Source organism: Ylistrum balloti, unplaced genomic scaffold (assembly GCF_031769215.1).
Source record: "Ylistrum balloti isolate Yb309-2 unplaced genomic scaffold, AGI_CSIRO_Ybal_v1 Utg370618, whole genome shotgun sequence".
Classification (NCBI taxonomy): domain Eukaryota; kingdom Metazoa; phylum Mollusca; class Bivalvia; order Pectinida; family Pectinidae; genus Ylistrum; species Ylistrum balloti.
Genome location: NW_026782379.1, coordinates 283,828 through 299,303, shown reverse-complemented (window position 1 = coordinate 299,303; position 15,476 = coordinate 283,828). Strand labels below are relative to the sequence as shown.

Sequence of the window (15,476 nt, the reverse complement as noted above, 5' to 3'; positions counted from 1 at the left end):
ACTGTCAAGTAACAAAACAAATCACCCTATTGCTCAATGAATTCAACCTGGCCTGTAAAACACCAACCTATGTAATACATGCCAAATAGTGACTTTTATGGAATTTTAATATGATTGATCTGAATTGCAACAAGAGACCCAAAGGTGTTAATGGTCATTTTTTTTTAGAAACTGTCTAATTGAAACAAGAAGGCCAATCGGCCTAAAGATTTTGCAGGTTAAGTCCTGTTGTGGAACTTTACAACCAACTTCAAACTGCACTATGACATGAAATACTCCATGGATGATTATCATCCCAGCATGCATCATGCCAGATTTCATCATTTTTCATCCTGGTGAATTTGAAGTAGTTCAAGGTCATTCATATGAAAAAATTTAACTTCGTTTAATATATAGCCCTTGGTCCAGAAATACAGGCCTAATATTAATACTCTAACCTTTCAGTTCTTGAGAAGAAGTTGTTTGAAGGGGAAAAGATTCTGTTTGGTGCATAAAGAATGGCACACAATGACAGCTGATGCATATCATCTTAAACTTTATGGTTAGATGACCTAAAAAGAAATTTATTTAGACTACTAGTCTCAGTTATGGTAACAAATCATCAGTGCATATCTTCTTGCAAATGAAAGTACAGGTATTGCCTGAAATCAGTGTTCATTATACTAACGTTTGGTAGTACGTCTTCTCTTGGCCCTAGTTGGTAACTGTTTCAAAGACTCTTTGTTGTTGGGAAATTTTCTCTTTTTAGTAAAGATCTTGGCTGGTGCAGGCTGCTCCAAAAGCAAAGTTCCACTAGCTGGACATTTCTGTCTCAGTTGATCAGCTATTGCTGACAGCTGCTCCCTCACTTCCTCCATCACCTCCATAGAATCTGCGATGTAGGAAAGGTTACGGATATACTGCAGCAGCTCCCTGACCCGCTTGGCAGACTCCCCTAGTGAAGGCCCATGAGGATGCTTCTGGTCTTTGACTTCTATGTCCTCTCTAGCCTGGCATGGAGCTGGTGTGGTATTTCCTTGGGATTCCTGAGGGGTATCTTGGAACTCTGTCAGGTTTACACAATCCTCATCAATGATGAAATGAGGGTTGTTTATGTAGAATTCTGGCAAGGAGTTCCAAGTAATATCACCTGCAAAATGGCACATCAAAGCACAGAAATGTTTGCAAGGAAGATGTGTTTTCATAAATTCCCTGCACTCACAAGATGGCATAATGGATTCTCCACCCAAACTGACTCTGTAGACACGTGACTGATGGCTAGCTGACTGCACTAGAAACTCTGTATCTGTCACCGAGGTGATCATGCTGGCAGTGATGTCTGCACACTTTTGTGTGGCATCCCTGATGTGCTGTACAAAGTACCTGGGTCGGTGGTGGAGCTCTTTTGGAATGGAGACAGATGGCTCCCTCCAACCAGCTGACATGGTAACATTGCTCTGAAGATATCTGGAAAAGGTAAAATATTTACAGGTAAATTAATTGAAACCGTAGCAATGGTAGGAGCTAAGATTGCGGAATGTAAAATGCATGCTGGTATTGATGATATTGAGAGAAAAGTTTATCCTAATTATATCCTAATTCTTTTATGTGTAATATACACTGCAAAATGTTCAATATTATATCATAAAATAAACAGGAGTGACATGTCTATGAAATTCTATACCATATGTCATTAATCTCACTTGTCTTTGGTGTGGAGCATCATTAGGTTAACAGACTTACCATGTCAGCGCATCGTATTTACATACTTGTCTGAGTAATTCAACCAAAACGTCATTACCCGCCGGTAATTTGGCTTAAGAAATAGTAAGCAGAATATGCTTGTACTTCAATGAATCATTTCATTAATTGCTTTTGTTACCTTATTTTATTAAGCAATAGGTATTATTGGTTAATCTCTAGTTAAAAAATCCTACAAGTTTACAAACAGAATGATTGGCAGTAACAGTTAAATAACAAGGCAAGCACACTGTAACAAACAATCTTCAATTCATGTAACAGCAGTAATAACATCAAATAGGACATTTCTGATTATTAGTGCATAACACATGATTTTGGTCATATTTGACATTGGATGGTGGATTAATACATATACAACACCAAACACAAATAACAAGTAAATTCTCAATCTGCAGGTTTCCTTTAGGGGGTTCATTTTAAGAGTTATATTCAACACTGATTTTTTTATATTCACTTGCTTTCCTTCCTTTGGATTATTATAACAAAAACCCATAACCATTTCAGCTTAAAAAGAATTACTAGTCTGAGAGAAACTGTACTTAAAGTGTTGAATGGAAGTAAAAAGAGTGATATTATACAGATGTTTGGTGAGTTGATGGGGTAGATAAATGGTGATCAGAAATACTGTTAAAATGAATTATTCAGTAGAGTGCCGCATATTCAAACTATACGAGATGCATGTCAGTGGATTTTGGTTTGGTTCTTTGGCAATACACATACACTCACAACCATGCCGTATGTTTAAGGGATGAATGAGGTTCACAGCTTTGACACCTAAGAAATTGGGATATGCAGCACTCTATTGCAGAACTGAAATATAAAGTGATGAGTGAGGAAATGGGAAAATGTGAATAGAGATGAATCACACCAGACACCAAGCAAAGCTGACACCAAGGCACACAGTTTTTACAAAATACTAGTATTACTTACCAAAACATTGAAAAATACTGAAATTTCAAACATTTATATCGGTATGTGAAGAAAGCATTAAATATTCCTTATTATATTATACTAATTCAAAAACTAATTAAGCAGATAGCAAAGTGACTTCATTCAAAAGAGCTACACAAATCAAACAGTACTTGTTTTTTTTTTAATCTGCTTATCATGTTTTCATTTATTTTTTTTCTCGCTCCAAGAATCCCTGAAAAGCTTTGAATTAAATGTAAAATATATGCCATGTTTTATTTATGAAGAGACATACATGCAGTGCTGCCAACCTAGAGTCATGTAGTATCTAATTATTGCCCTTCAGGGGTGACAAGGTATTTTAAAGGGTTTACTGCATAGTTATCACATTTGTATGCATTTGTATAATGTTCCATGTTATGTTTGAACACTGTTATTACAAAAGCTTAAGTCCAAAAAATTATCTTAATTCTTTCAAATTCTTTCTGAAAGTCTGAAAATATGGGTAATTATTTTTTTAACAAGTTACACAGGTCAACACTATGGCCAGTATCTGGTTGACAACACATATCAAAACCACATCGTGTCGTGTCGAATTGAATCAGAGCCCGAATTGAATCATAACACACAAAACTGGTCTCGTTCAATGGCCGCCTGTTTTAATAATAATGCCCGGATGTTTCACAAGAACGATAACTCCACACATAAGACAATCAGAGTTATTTCCCATTACTCTACATCTAAACACTACATCTTCTCCCCTCTTAAGACTGTCACTATTACAATGAATATTATTGCCTTTCAAAAATCTTCAAAGTTCTATTTGATATGATCAGACAACTTGTATCAATTTAAATTTAAACTCAAAATTTCCAAATTAACACAGTTCATGGAGAATACTAAATTTTCACTGTATTCAAGTCCATGTAACACACTAACTGTTAAAATTTAAAACTCAGTTCCTGTAAAACATTCCTTACTTAGGACTTGAAAATTAAACTACACTTGAATCACAATGTCACTGTAATCCAACTATGCAAAACTTCACTTTCACACAAAGTTATGTCATTTCAAAATCATCAAACCGCTTAGGCTTAGTTTTCTCGCGCACTGGTCTTGATCGCGGGATCTCCACCTGATGTGACAAGTTTGATTCCATTCCATCATTAGTAGACCTATGCATGACATCGTCATCGGCTTTGTCCTGCTTCGATACATTGTTGTCAGACATGGTCAAACTTTCACTTTCAGAAATAGCAGTTGTAGATTTGCTCTCTACCAGAGACTCTGGACTCTGAACGTACTTTTTTACATGTGTACTGTTACGCTTATACTCAACTCCCTCAGGAGAAACAAGAGTACACTGATTTCCAACTTTCCTTTGGAGTTTAAACGGAGTTGGGTTGAATGGAGAACTTAGCTTATTGTTCCTCGACTGTTTAACTAACACCTGATCTCCTTCAACTAGATCTGATTCTTTTGCACCACGTTTTTCATCAATGTAAAGTTTGTTTTTGACTTTTGCAAACCAGTCTCTATCACGAACTCCTTCTTCGATGGTTTCATTCCGATGAACATCAAGTTGAGGTACTTTATTCCTCAATTTACGCCCAAACATTAACTCTGCTGGAGAAACACCTGTTACAGCATGGGGCGTGCCCCTGTATGCCAAAAGATAAGTTATCAAATCTTTCTTCCAGTCACGTGATTCAGCATGAGCAATACGTATTCGTTTCATGATAGATCTGTTCTGTCGTTCCACCTCTCCATTTGCTGCTGGGTGGAGCGGAGTAACACGTCTGTGATGAATTCCATTATCACATAGAAATTCCTCGAACAAGGCCGACACAAACTGAGGACCGTTATCTGATGTAATCGATACCGGAAGTCCATAACGTGCAAACATGTTCTCAAGTGCATCAATCATCCTTTCACTAGATATATCCTTTGTAATGTCCACTTCATAATATCTGCTGTAATAGTCTATTACAACAAACACGTAGTGTCCTGGCGGTAAAGGTCCTAGCAGGTCTATCGAGAGATCCTGCCATGGTCCTGATGGCATAGGGGTCGGCGATATGGGCTCGGGCCGTGGCAATGAACTTACCACTTGACAGCCATGACATGACTTGACATAAGCCTCTACGTCCTTATCTAAAGTTGGCCACCACACTTTAGTTCGTAGCTGTTGCTTTGTAGCGACAATACCAAGGTGTCCCTGGTGAGCTAATTTAATACATTCTGTTCGTAACACTGCTGGAATAACCAATCGTGTTCCACGTAACAGCAGGTACCCTATCTGGGACAGTTCATCTTTTACCGCATAATACTTTACACATTCCTTTTCCCACTGGTCTGCAGATAAAGCCTTTCTCACCAGTGTTAGCTCGGGATCAGACTTGGATTTTTCCTCCACCTCACGAGTTGTCATTGCTTTTGGGGTGCTTCTCTCTGCCACAGCTCTGACATAATGCTCTGTTTCTGTTTGTAGATCTGTTACACCACTGTGTTTCCTTTTCACAAGTCGCGACAATGCGTCAGCAATGTTCTGTTTACCAGGTTGATACCTAATACGAAAATTGTAGGGCATCAGTCTCATAACCCACCGTTCAATACGCGCGTTAGGTTTGGATTTTGGACCATACAGTATTTCCAATGGTTTGTGGTCTGTCACCAGCTCAAAATCAATGCCATACAGGTATATGTGGAACTTTCCACATGCCCAAACCACTGCTAAGGCCTCCTTTTCTGTGGTTGAGTACCTTCTTTCAACATCAGTCAGTGTACGACTAGCATAGCTGATAACTTTGGTCTCGCCTTCAGATTCCTGAACGAGTACAGCCCCTAAACCTACATCACTCGCGTCAGTCACAAGTTGTGTTTTTGTTGCGTCTAATCGGAAATGTCCCAATGTATCTGCGTTCACAAGGCTTTCCTTTAATGCTCGAAAACAATCCTCCTGTTCCTGTCCCCACAAAAACTTTACACTGGACTTGGTAAGTCGTCTCAAGGGTTCAGACAATGTAGCCAAGTTTGGAATATAGCGAGCACTAAAGTTGACAATGCCTAAAAAGCTTCTCACCTCACTTTGTGGCCTCTGAGCCTCAATAATGGCCTTTGAACGATCGGATGTCGGCGCGATTCCATTTTTTGACAATACATGACCCATAAATGTGATCTTGTCCATTCCCCACTCGCATTTCTCCTTGTTCAGAGTTAAGTTCTTTTCCTGCAGTCTACACAATGCTTTCTCTAGCCTTTGATCATGTTCATGTTTATCCCTGCCATGAACCACAATATCATCGGATATATTCTGAACCCCTTCACAATCATGAAATGTCTGTGATATGATTTGTTGATACTTCTCTGGTGCTGAACTGATACCAAACATCAGCCGCTTATACCTGTATAATCCTTGAAGCGTCACAAATGTAGTTATCTCCCTTGATGAATCTTCTAATTCTATCTGGTGATATCCATACTTCATATCTAATTTGCTGAACACTGTACTCCCATTCATATTGTACAGTATCTCGTCCACAGTGGGTATTGGGTGTCTCTCACGGACTATAGCTTGATTAGCCTGTCTCATATCCACACATATCCTGATATCGCCATTAGGTTTTGGGACAACTATTACCGGGCTAACCCACGGGGTTGGGTCATTCACCTTCTCGATAATGTCCTGATCCTCAAGTTCATCAAGTTTAGCACCGACTTTCTCTCGTAGACTGTAAGGAATCCTATACATAGGTTGTGCCACCGGTTTTACAGATGGATCAATATGAAGCTTCAATTTGAAATCATTCAGCTTCCCAATTCCTCCAAAACATGACTTGTACTTATCCAATATATCATCATGGACTGAGTAGACTCCAATTTTCAGCACTCCGAGATCTACTGCCGTAGCCCTCCCTAATAAAGCCGAACCTGTGCCATCAAGTACATAAAAGGCAGCCTCAATTTCATCATCACTTCCGTCAACAGACACCGTAGTAATAAATTTGCCAAGTAACGATAAAGGTTTATCTGCTCCATATGAATACAGCCGTTTGTCAGTTTTCTCTGAACGACACACAATCTTTCTTTTCTTTAAGTCCTCCCATGTAGGCTTGTCAATGATATTGACTGTCGCTCCACTATCCACAACCATATCAACTTTGTGACCACCAACCATGAACGAAAGTCTGTCTGCATCTGTGTGTTGTACACTAAATGCATACTCTGCCTCTGACTCTACACAGTTCACTTTACCTTTGACCTTTGACAATGTTGACCTCTCTGCCTTTAGGCAACGTGGTTCCTTTGTTTTACAGCATGCACGAAAATGCCCCATCTTACCACACTTATTGCACTTTTTGTTTTTCGCTGGACAGCCTGAATCTTTCGCGAAATGACCTTCACGTCCACATCGAAAACATAAAGCCTTTGTGCTACTACTTGTTGACCGTTTTGTGTCCTTTTGTTTCACAAAGTTTATCTGATTGACTGAGCTTAGAGGAGACTCCATTTTCTTAGCCTGGACATCTGCCATTTCCATTGTAGCCGCGATTGTGCGTAATTGATCAAGTGTCAATTCCTTCCCCTTTTCCAGACATTTGGTTCTAAGTTTATGAGATTTACATTTTTCTATTATTTGATCCCTTATTTGTTCCTCAATGTTCCCAAATTCACAAAGAACTGCTTGTCTTCTGAGTCTGGTGATGAATTGTTCGATAGACTCGTCTTCCTGACACATTGACCGAAATACATACCGTTCGTATGGCACGTTTATTTTTGTTTCAAAATGTTTACTCAGTGTGGCTACCGCTACAGCATACTCATCACCTCCCTCCGCCTCTGTTAGCGTGAAATAGATGTCTTGAACTGGTACACCTGCACAGTGTAGTAATAACGCTTTCAACTGTTTCTTGTCTGTTACACCCTTGCCAGTGGCAAATAAATCGAAACTACGAAGCCATCGCTTCCATTCCTGCTGTAAATGACCTGGGTCACCATGTGCGTTGAACGGCTCAATACCATTCAGGTCAATCGAAGACATTTTCACAAATGACAGTTCGTATTTCTTACATACACCAGTTCTTGATACATTTACTAACGTATTCGCAATATCCTCGTCGCCAGATTGTCGTGTCGAATTGAATCAGAGCCCGAATTGAATCATAACACACAAAACTGGTCTCGTTCAAATGGCCGCCTGTTTTAATAATAATGCCCGGATGTTTCACAAGAACGATAACTCCACACATAAGACAATCAGAGTTATTTCCCATTACTCTACATCTAAACACTACAGGGGGGGGGGGGGGGGTTTAGTATGAAACAAAACATGTTGATGCTATTTGTAGAGTACTTTGATAATGCTTTTTATATGTAAACAGAAAGTCGTCACCTGTCATGAAGATGAAGAAGTATTGTCGCGATAACGTTATTCACATAAATTCATGCGGGATTTTAAAACACTACTTAACAGATAATCTGCAGAAAACATGATTATTTAAGATTTTTGTGTACTTACAAATGTCGTTGAGGCGGCATGACATAACGTTGAATCTCGCTCAATCTGCGTAACATATGTGGAAGAAATGCGAAGAAAAATATCGTTTTACTTATTCAAATAATTTAATGTACATTATTCCTACTTGAAATACAGATAATAATTTCATATCGCTATCTTTATGTTTGACCAGGAGAGTAAATAACGGATATATAAAAAAAGTGCCGAATTTCACTATATACATCATCGCGGGAACCATACTACTTAAAGTGTCGGCGACTGAATACTGTTTTCTTCCTCTGGTATGCTTGAATGCAAATTGATTATAGTTTGTGATGTTTTAGTCACAATAAATGCATCGAGATTTATGACTTTGATAATAACAATGATAAAAACCCGACACAAGGCTGGCAAATCATAACTTGTTTCTCTTCATGCTTACATTACGAACTATCAATGAGCCCGTGAACAATTCAAAACAATTCTTAAAAGCCGAGATATACTGTGCCATCTAAATGGAAATAGTTTCATGTCACAATAAAGGAACATCTGGTCTTATTCTCCTTGTACTTTTTGCAGTCTCCCTTGAATCTTTCTTTTGGTCATGTTTTCATATTTTGCCATAGTTTTATGGAATTTGTGTTTGCATAACTAATTATTTTGCCATGTTGATTTTTTTAAACAAAATTTTTAAGTGATATCTTGTTTACTGGCCTTTCTTTACTCAATGTCATGTTGATGAAATTTGTACGAGGATTAGTATATATGTAAATGTAAAACTTAAAACTATTCAAAATTACAAATCGTATAAGTATGAATTATCATGAAATGTATCATTCATTACATAAACACTCACCAGTTTTATCAGGCCTGTGAACCGCCATGTGACGGAGATGATTAGCGCCTCGGAGTGGTTTCGTGTCGGACGTACAATAGGGTTATACCGAGTAGGTGACAACAAGTAGCTCTTCAGTCTGTACTCATTATCAAGCGAAGAATCTGTTATATAAAACAAAGTTATTCCAATCTAACAACGTTCTTGAATGTGCAAGCTGTTATTAAATTTCAACTGAATGTTGATGTAAAAAAGACATATTTGAATTAAAGTCACACAAGAGAATAGCATCCTCCCAAACAAATTTAGAATTAGATAAAACACTAGAGCAAAATTATTAAGGAAGTCTTGTGAAAAAAAACCTTTGATTCTTAGAATTTTAATTAAATTACAAATCTCGACATACTTGATAACAACAAAAGGGAATGTGGAGTAAGATGGGTCTCCTTGCTCGGACGGATGTTGAAAATGAACTTAAAAACCGGAAGTGACAAGTAAAAAACAGATCATAATGAAATCGGTCACCTATAAACTTTAAACGAGAAATTCAAACTTAATCTTCAGATGTGAAAGATCAACTATACCCATGGATGTGATAGGTGAACTGTAAACCTTGATATGTGAGATATAAATAACATCCGCGGATGTGTTGGGTGAACTGTAAATCTTGATATGTCATAAGTAACATCCCCGGATGTGATGCGTGAACTGTAAACCTTGATATGTGAGATATAAATAACATCCGCGGATGTGTTGGGTGAACTGTAAATCTTGATATGTCATAAGTAACATCCCCGGATGTGATGGGTGAACTGTAAACCTTGATATGTGAGCTATAATATCCAAGGATGTGATGAGTGAACTGTAAACCTTGATGTGAGATAAAGATAACATCCCCGGATGTGATAGGTGAACTGTAAACCTTGATGTGAGATAAAAATAACATCCCCGGATGTGATGCGTGAACTGTAAACCTTGATGCGAGATAAAGATCACATCCCCGGATGTGATAGGTGAACTGTAAATCTTGATATGTGATAAGTAACATCCCAGGATGTGATGGGTGAACTGTAAACCTTGATGTGAGACAAATATAACATCCGCGGATGTGATTGGTGAACTGTAAACCTTGATGTGAGATATGAATAACATCCCCGGATGTGATTGGTGATCTGTAAACCTTTATGTGAGATAAAGATCACATCCCCGGATGTGATAGGTGAACTGTAAATCTTGACATGTGATAAGTAACATCCCCGGATGTGATGGGTGAACTGTAAACCTATATGTGAGATATAAATGACATCCCCGGATGTGATGGGTGAACTGTAAACCTTGATGTGAGATAAAATAACATCCCCGGATGTGATGGGTGAACTGTAAACCTTGATATGTGAGCTATAACATCCAAGGATGTGATGGGTGAACTGTAAACCTTGATGCGAGATAAAGATAACATCCCCGGATGTGATAGGTGATCTGTAAACCTTGATGTGAGATAAAAATAGCATCCCCGGATGTGTTGGGTGAACTGTAGACCTTGCTGTGAGACAAATATAACATCCGCGGATGTGATGGGTGAACTGTAAACCTTGATGTGACATATAAATAACATCCCCAGATATGTTGGGTGAACTGTAAACCTTGATGTGAGATAAAGATCACATCCCCGGATGTGATGGATGAACTGTAAACCTTGATGTGAGATAAAGATAACATCCCCGGATGTGATAGGTGAACTGTAAATCTTGATATGTGATGAGTAACATCCCCGGATGTGATGAGTGAACTGTAAACCTTGATGTGACATATAAAAAAACAACACCGGATGTGATGGATGAACTGTAAACCTTGATGTGAGATAAAGATAACATCCCCGGATGTGATAGGTGAACTGTAAACCTTGATGTGAGATAAAAATAGCATCCTCGGACTCACTTTCTTTTGGCATTCATGGGTATATGAATGCCAAGAGTACATGAGCATTTTTTTTCAGTTTTTAGGCTAAACGTAGTCAGTACGCATAGCCTATTGCGACGGCCTTTCAGACAAAATTTACCGATCCTGACCTTCTCATAGGCTGAAATATCGAAAAGAGTTAGAGCCATCTAGCGGCAATTTTCTGCGTAAATAATGCCGCGATATTTCAAATCGCTATTCTAAAAGCATCCAAAATTAGTTTATTTTTTAATAACAATACGATTTCTATATATTTCAAAAAAGAAGTACAGTGTGGTTGAACTATTGATAATTTTTGAACAATATATTTTACGGAATTCTCGACATGACGTTAGCGTACAGAACATGGTACGTGCGAGTTGGCGCCATGATAAGAAGCTAGTCTAGGGGCTTGGTTTGAATTATCAACTAACAACACTTATAAACAAACACAACTTACAAACAAAACATCAATTTTGCTTTAATCCTTGTCGCTGTGGCAAGATCGCCTTAATGTATAACATCACTTTACCTCATTAGACGTCACAAAATTGGACTGGCGCATACCCGCCCATATGACATTTTTTCAGGATTTTTACATCCACCGACACGACAATTTTTCAAGTTTTTGAAGATAAAAAGTTTGCGCTTCGTAGGCAAGGTACATTTGGTGCTCGTGATTTATGAATGATACATTTTTAATACTGTACTGATCATGATGCTGACTTTGTTATAACTTATATTTTTTGTCTTTTAGTTTTATTTGATGAAGGTTGATTGTGTTGATTTCTCAATGTTTGTTAATGTGTATCAAAGTTCCTTGAAATGAAAATATTCCTTCAAACAAAACGCGTATAAAAACCCAAAATATTCATGTTTATTATTATCAATTAACTAAAACGTATTTCCGAACATATTTATTCATTTAGCGTGTCAAATTTTGCATATATATATAGCTATAGTGAAAATATTGTAAATTTTGTATATATATGGAAGTCTGGTTTAATCTCATAGAACTATGCCTTTATAGACATAATTACTGGAAGAAAAGTCTAACCATTTAGTCAACTTCATCATAGAGCTATTAATCATTTGGCTTGTTGGCGATAGATATATGGTTGTGTGTATTTTGTTTATTTTTTTTTACCTATTTTGATTTATTCACATTATTGTCGTCAAATTTGAAATAAGAATTAAAGAAGATATAAAATCGCTTAAAATTAAGAAAAATAGCCTCTGGTTCTCTTATTTTAGTAATTTTTGCATTCCAAAGTGTAGGAGTATGGGGAAAGTAATATAGCTTTGCGGTTATTTGTGAACATTTTTCAATACGTTTAGCCTCTCAGTACTTTCAGTACTTTGATTTATATTGTTACGTTACCTACAATATTCCTACTCCGTTGACAGGCCCTGAGCTTGTAATATAGTTATAAACTTCAACTCAATGGTAATTATGAGACAAATACAAAACTATCCCGGACGTGACGGAACACTTTAGATTGGTCAAAAAACTTTACTTAGACGACACCGAAAAATCATATTCTCTTGAGACGACAGTTGTTTGTCATGAATATGTTTTAAGGTAAAGTTAGTTGATTTTAATATATGACATAATATTGTACTTACCGTTGAAGGCACGGTTTTCAGTCACAAGGCATGTCATAATGCAAACTAGACATATAAAAATGTCGCTGTAGATTTTCTTCATAGTGCCTCGGTAATTCCTAACAGGATAATTGACCTTGAAGTTCTTCTAGTAAAGCCAAATTCCAGATATCGGTTTTTCAAAAAAAGATTCTCCAAGACTCGATTATACTCAAACGAATCTCGTATTCAAAGCTTTCCGCTGTAAAGTAGTTTCGATTATGCCATAAAACATCCTGCGAGGCTTCATATACCATCAATGACACGCAATTTAGTTTATTATGTCTGGTTTAGCTATATTTGAAGAAATCAATTAATGTGTAACAGCTGAAATATGATTCAACGGATGATTGAGTAAAACAAATAGTGATTAATAGATCTAAAGATCATTTAAATAAGTAGAGAAGCTATAATATGATGACACTCTACTATCATAGGAATAAACACACTCTATGTTAGCTATCCAAAGCTGATATTATCAATACACGAGATATATAACAATGCTATGACGATGTATGAAATAAAAGCTCTCTTGTCATTGTCAACTGAATGGATTTTTTTCATCTCATTTTATTGTATCGGTTCGTGCATTATAGGAATTACAGAAAACAATTATTGCTAAGCAAACAAACGGAAATCGATACCTGACTGAAGATGGGAAATATTTCCGTAATGTGTATGTTTAGTTAATGAGCCGCCTGCATATTACGGTAAAGCCATTAATAGTACATAATATACGTGTTAGGAATTACACGTCCAGGGATAGGTCGTACATCACATGCGATTTCAACATCAACGGTTTCGTCAAAGGGCGATTTTTTATACTTCTCTGATCAGTCAAGATAACCATTGTTTTAAAAGAGGAATCTATGGTTTAAATGGCAATAAAACCTATTTTCACATTTTTAAACCGTATTACAATATAGAACACGGTTTCTTATGTTTTCTCTTACAAAATATCAAAATCACAAAAAATATTATAAAGGTCATTATCTCTCGAATGTGCTTTTTGACGTCAGCAGCATACGTTGTGTACACGTGTTACTGAAAATGTCTAGCCTCAGTGTTTTTTAATATTATATCTTTAAGCACTCTTTTCATTTCCCCCGGTTTCTCTGAATTTTAAAAACGTTTAGATATAACATGTATTTGATTGTCTTGGTTCATTTTTGGACCAAAATAAAGTTCATGTATATTTAATCCACGTTTAGCTACTCGCACCATTAAGACACGAAACATTGATTCATTGTTTTACAATATCAGTTTTAATACTTTTCCGTTTCATTTAGAACTTTTAAATGTAAATATGACATGTGCTGTACCTAAGAACAGCCTATGACCGGTATCACTGGTTATTTCGACTTCGAGTTAATAATTGTAAATTATAAATTCCTATCACTTTACATCATCTGCATTCTTGTACGTGTCCATACGAATGCATATATTGCATTTTGAAAATTTAATGTCATCTGTTAGCAAAGTGCTGTTTTCTTATAAGCTATAACAAAAAAGTATTATTTTGGGGGTCAACACGACATAACGTTATGCTGTGCACTTTACCGTTACTGTACATGAATTCACAGCTGCTAATGCGTTTTTACCGAGAATGATAGATTATAATATAGGCTTACTTCGACTATGGGCATTTAAAGAATGTGCTTAGCTTTATCTATATTACCAACTCGTGTATCATTTATGATTCTAGGGAATTAGCAGTCCCAACGTCTTCATCAGCTTGTCGTTTGGTATCTTAGAGAGCTCTCCAGCTTCCTGTTCACATGAATTGGTTTGTAGTTTTTAAATAAGAAATTTACATATTCAGATCAATATTACCGGGAAATACAAGATATCAATAACAGGACACGGTCGTGTACAGACATCTCATCAACTGGTATTTACTTGTGGTAATACACCTTGTTCTCAGTTTAGATGCATATGTCCAGAGCTGATGAAAACATCTCGTTGCAAGTTTCCAAGGATACGAAATGAAGGAGACGATGGAATAAAACCCATCCTAGTCACATTGGGACACACAAATTTCCTAGTACGATCCAAATGTATTGATGTTAATAGTGATAGTTATTTTTGTTCAACTTCGATAAAACTGGAGACGTTTGCCCTTCCGGAACACTGCATTTTATTCCGGTTGTGGATATTTAGTTAGAATTACCTGTTAGTTGACCTATTTTGCTGTCGAGAATACTTATTTTAAAAATCAGGATGTGCATCTTCTATAATCTTTTTACATAACTGAACACAATCCTTTATCTTTCATATGATTAAATTTTATACATCTGTATCTTTGCAAGACCTATCTCTTTCTATAAAACAATGACAAAAAAGTACAATTCTACAAATACCTCTGACAAATATTATGGACATTACATAAAGGTATAGGAAAGTTTTAGCAAACAGGACAGGATTATAAATTTCAGGATGAAAATAACATATAAAATCATATAAGTCCTTTCATTTTCTCTTTGAAATGTTAACTTTTTTCTTTTTTTTTTAGACACTACTTCAAAGAAAACGAAAAAGTACGCTCGTTATTTGTAAAACTACATTTATTTAGTTTTAACTACAAAGATATAAAAAGTGCAACTGTACAGTAACAGAGTGTCATGGTATACAGGTACAATACAGCAACAGATGTACGCATAAAAAGGGGAATTTCCCACACTAGAATTGAGACATATAACAGAAAATATCCTGATAAAATATAAAAACACTAATATGTGAATGTTAGTAACCGATTCGTTAGGAATTTTGGCACGAGAATTAGACGGATTATGAGAAGCACTACCTACAAAACTTTATTAACACTGAAATAATAACGGAAATGTATTTTGATTAAACTGGACTCGTTTTTTACTCCATTTAAATTATCTGCATCAAACACAAGAATATACATAC

The 15,476-nt window shown here is 36.6% G+C and overlaps 1 protein-coding gene across 1 annotated transcript; it reads right to left on the bottom strand.

Moving 5' to 3' along the window:
* Window positions 1–3,709: 3,709 nt before the first annotated feature.
* On the bottom strand, window positions 3,710–7,690 carry LOC132557046 (uncharacterized protein K02A2.6-like). The gene has a single exon (XM_060221511.1). The coding sequence runs from the start codon at window positions 7,688–7,690 to the stop codon at window positions 3,710–3,712; it is 3,981 nt and encodes a 1,326-aa protein (XP_060077494.1).
* Window positions 7,691–15,476: the final 7,786 nt, after the last annotated feature.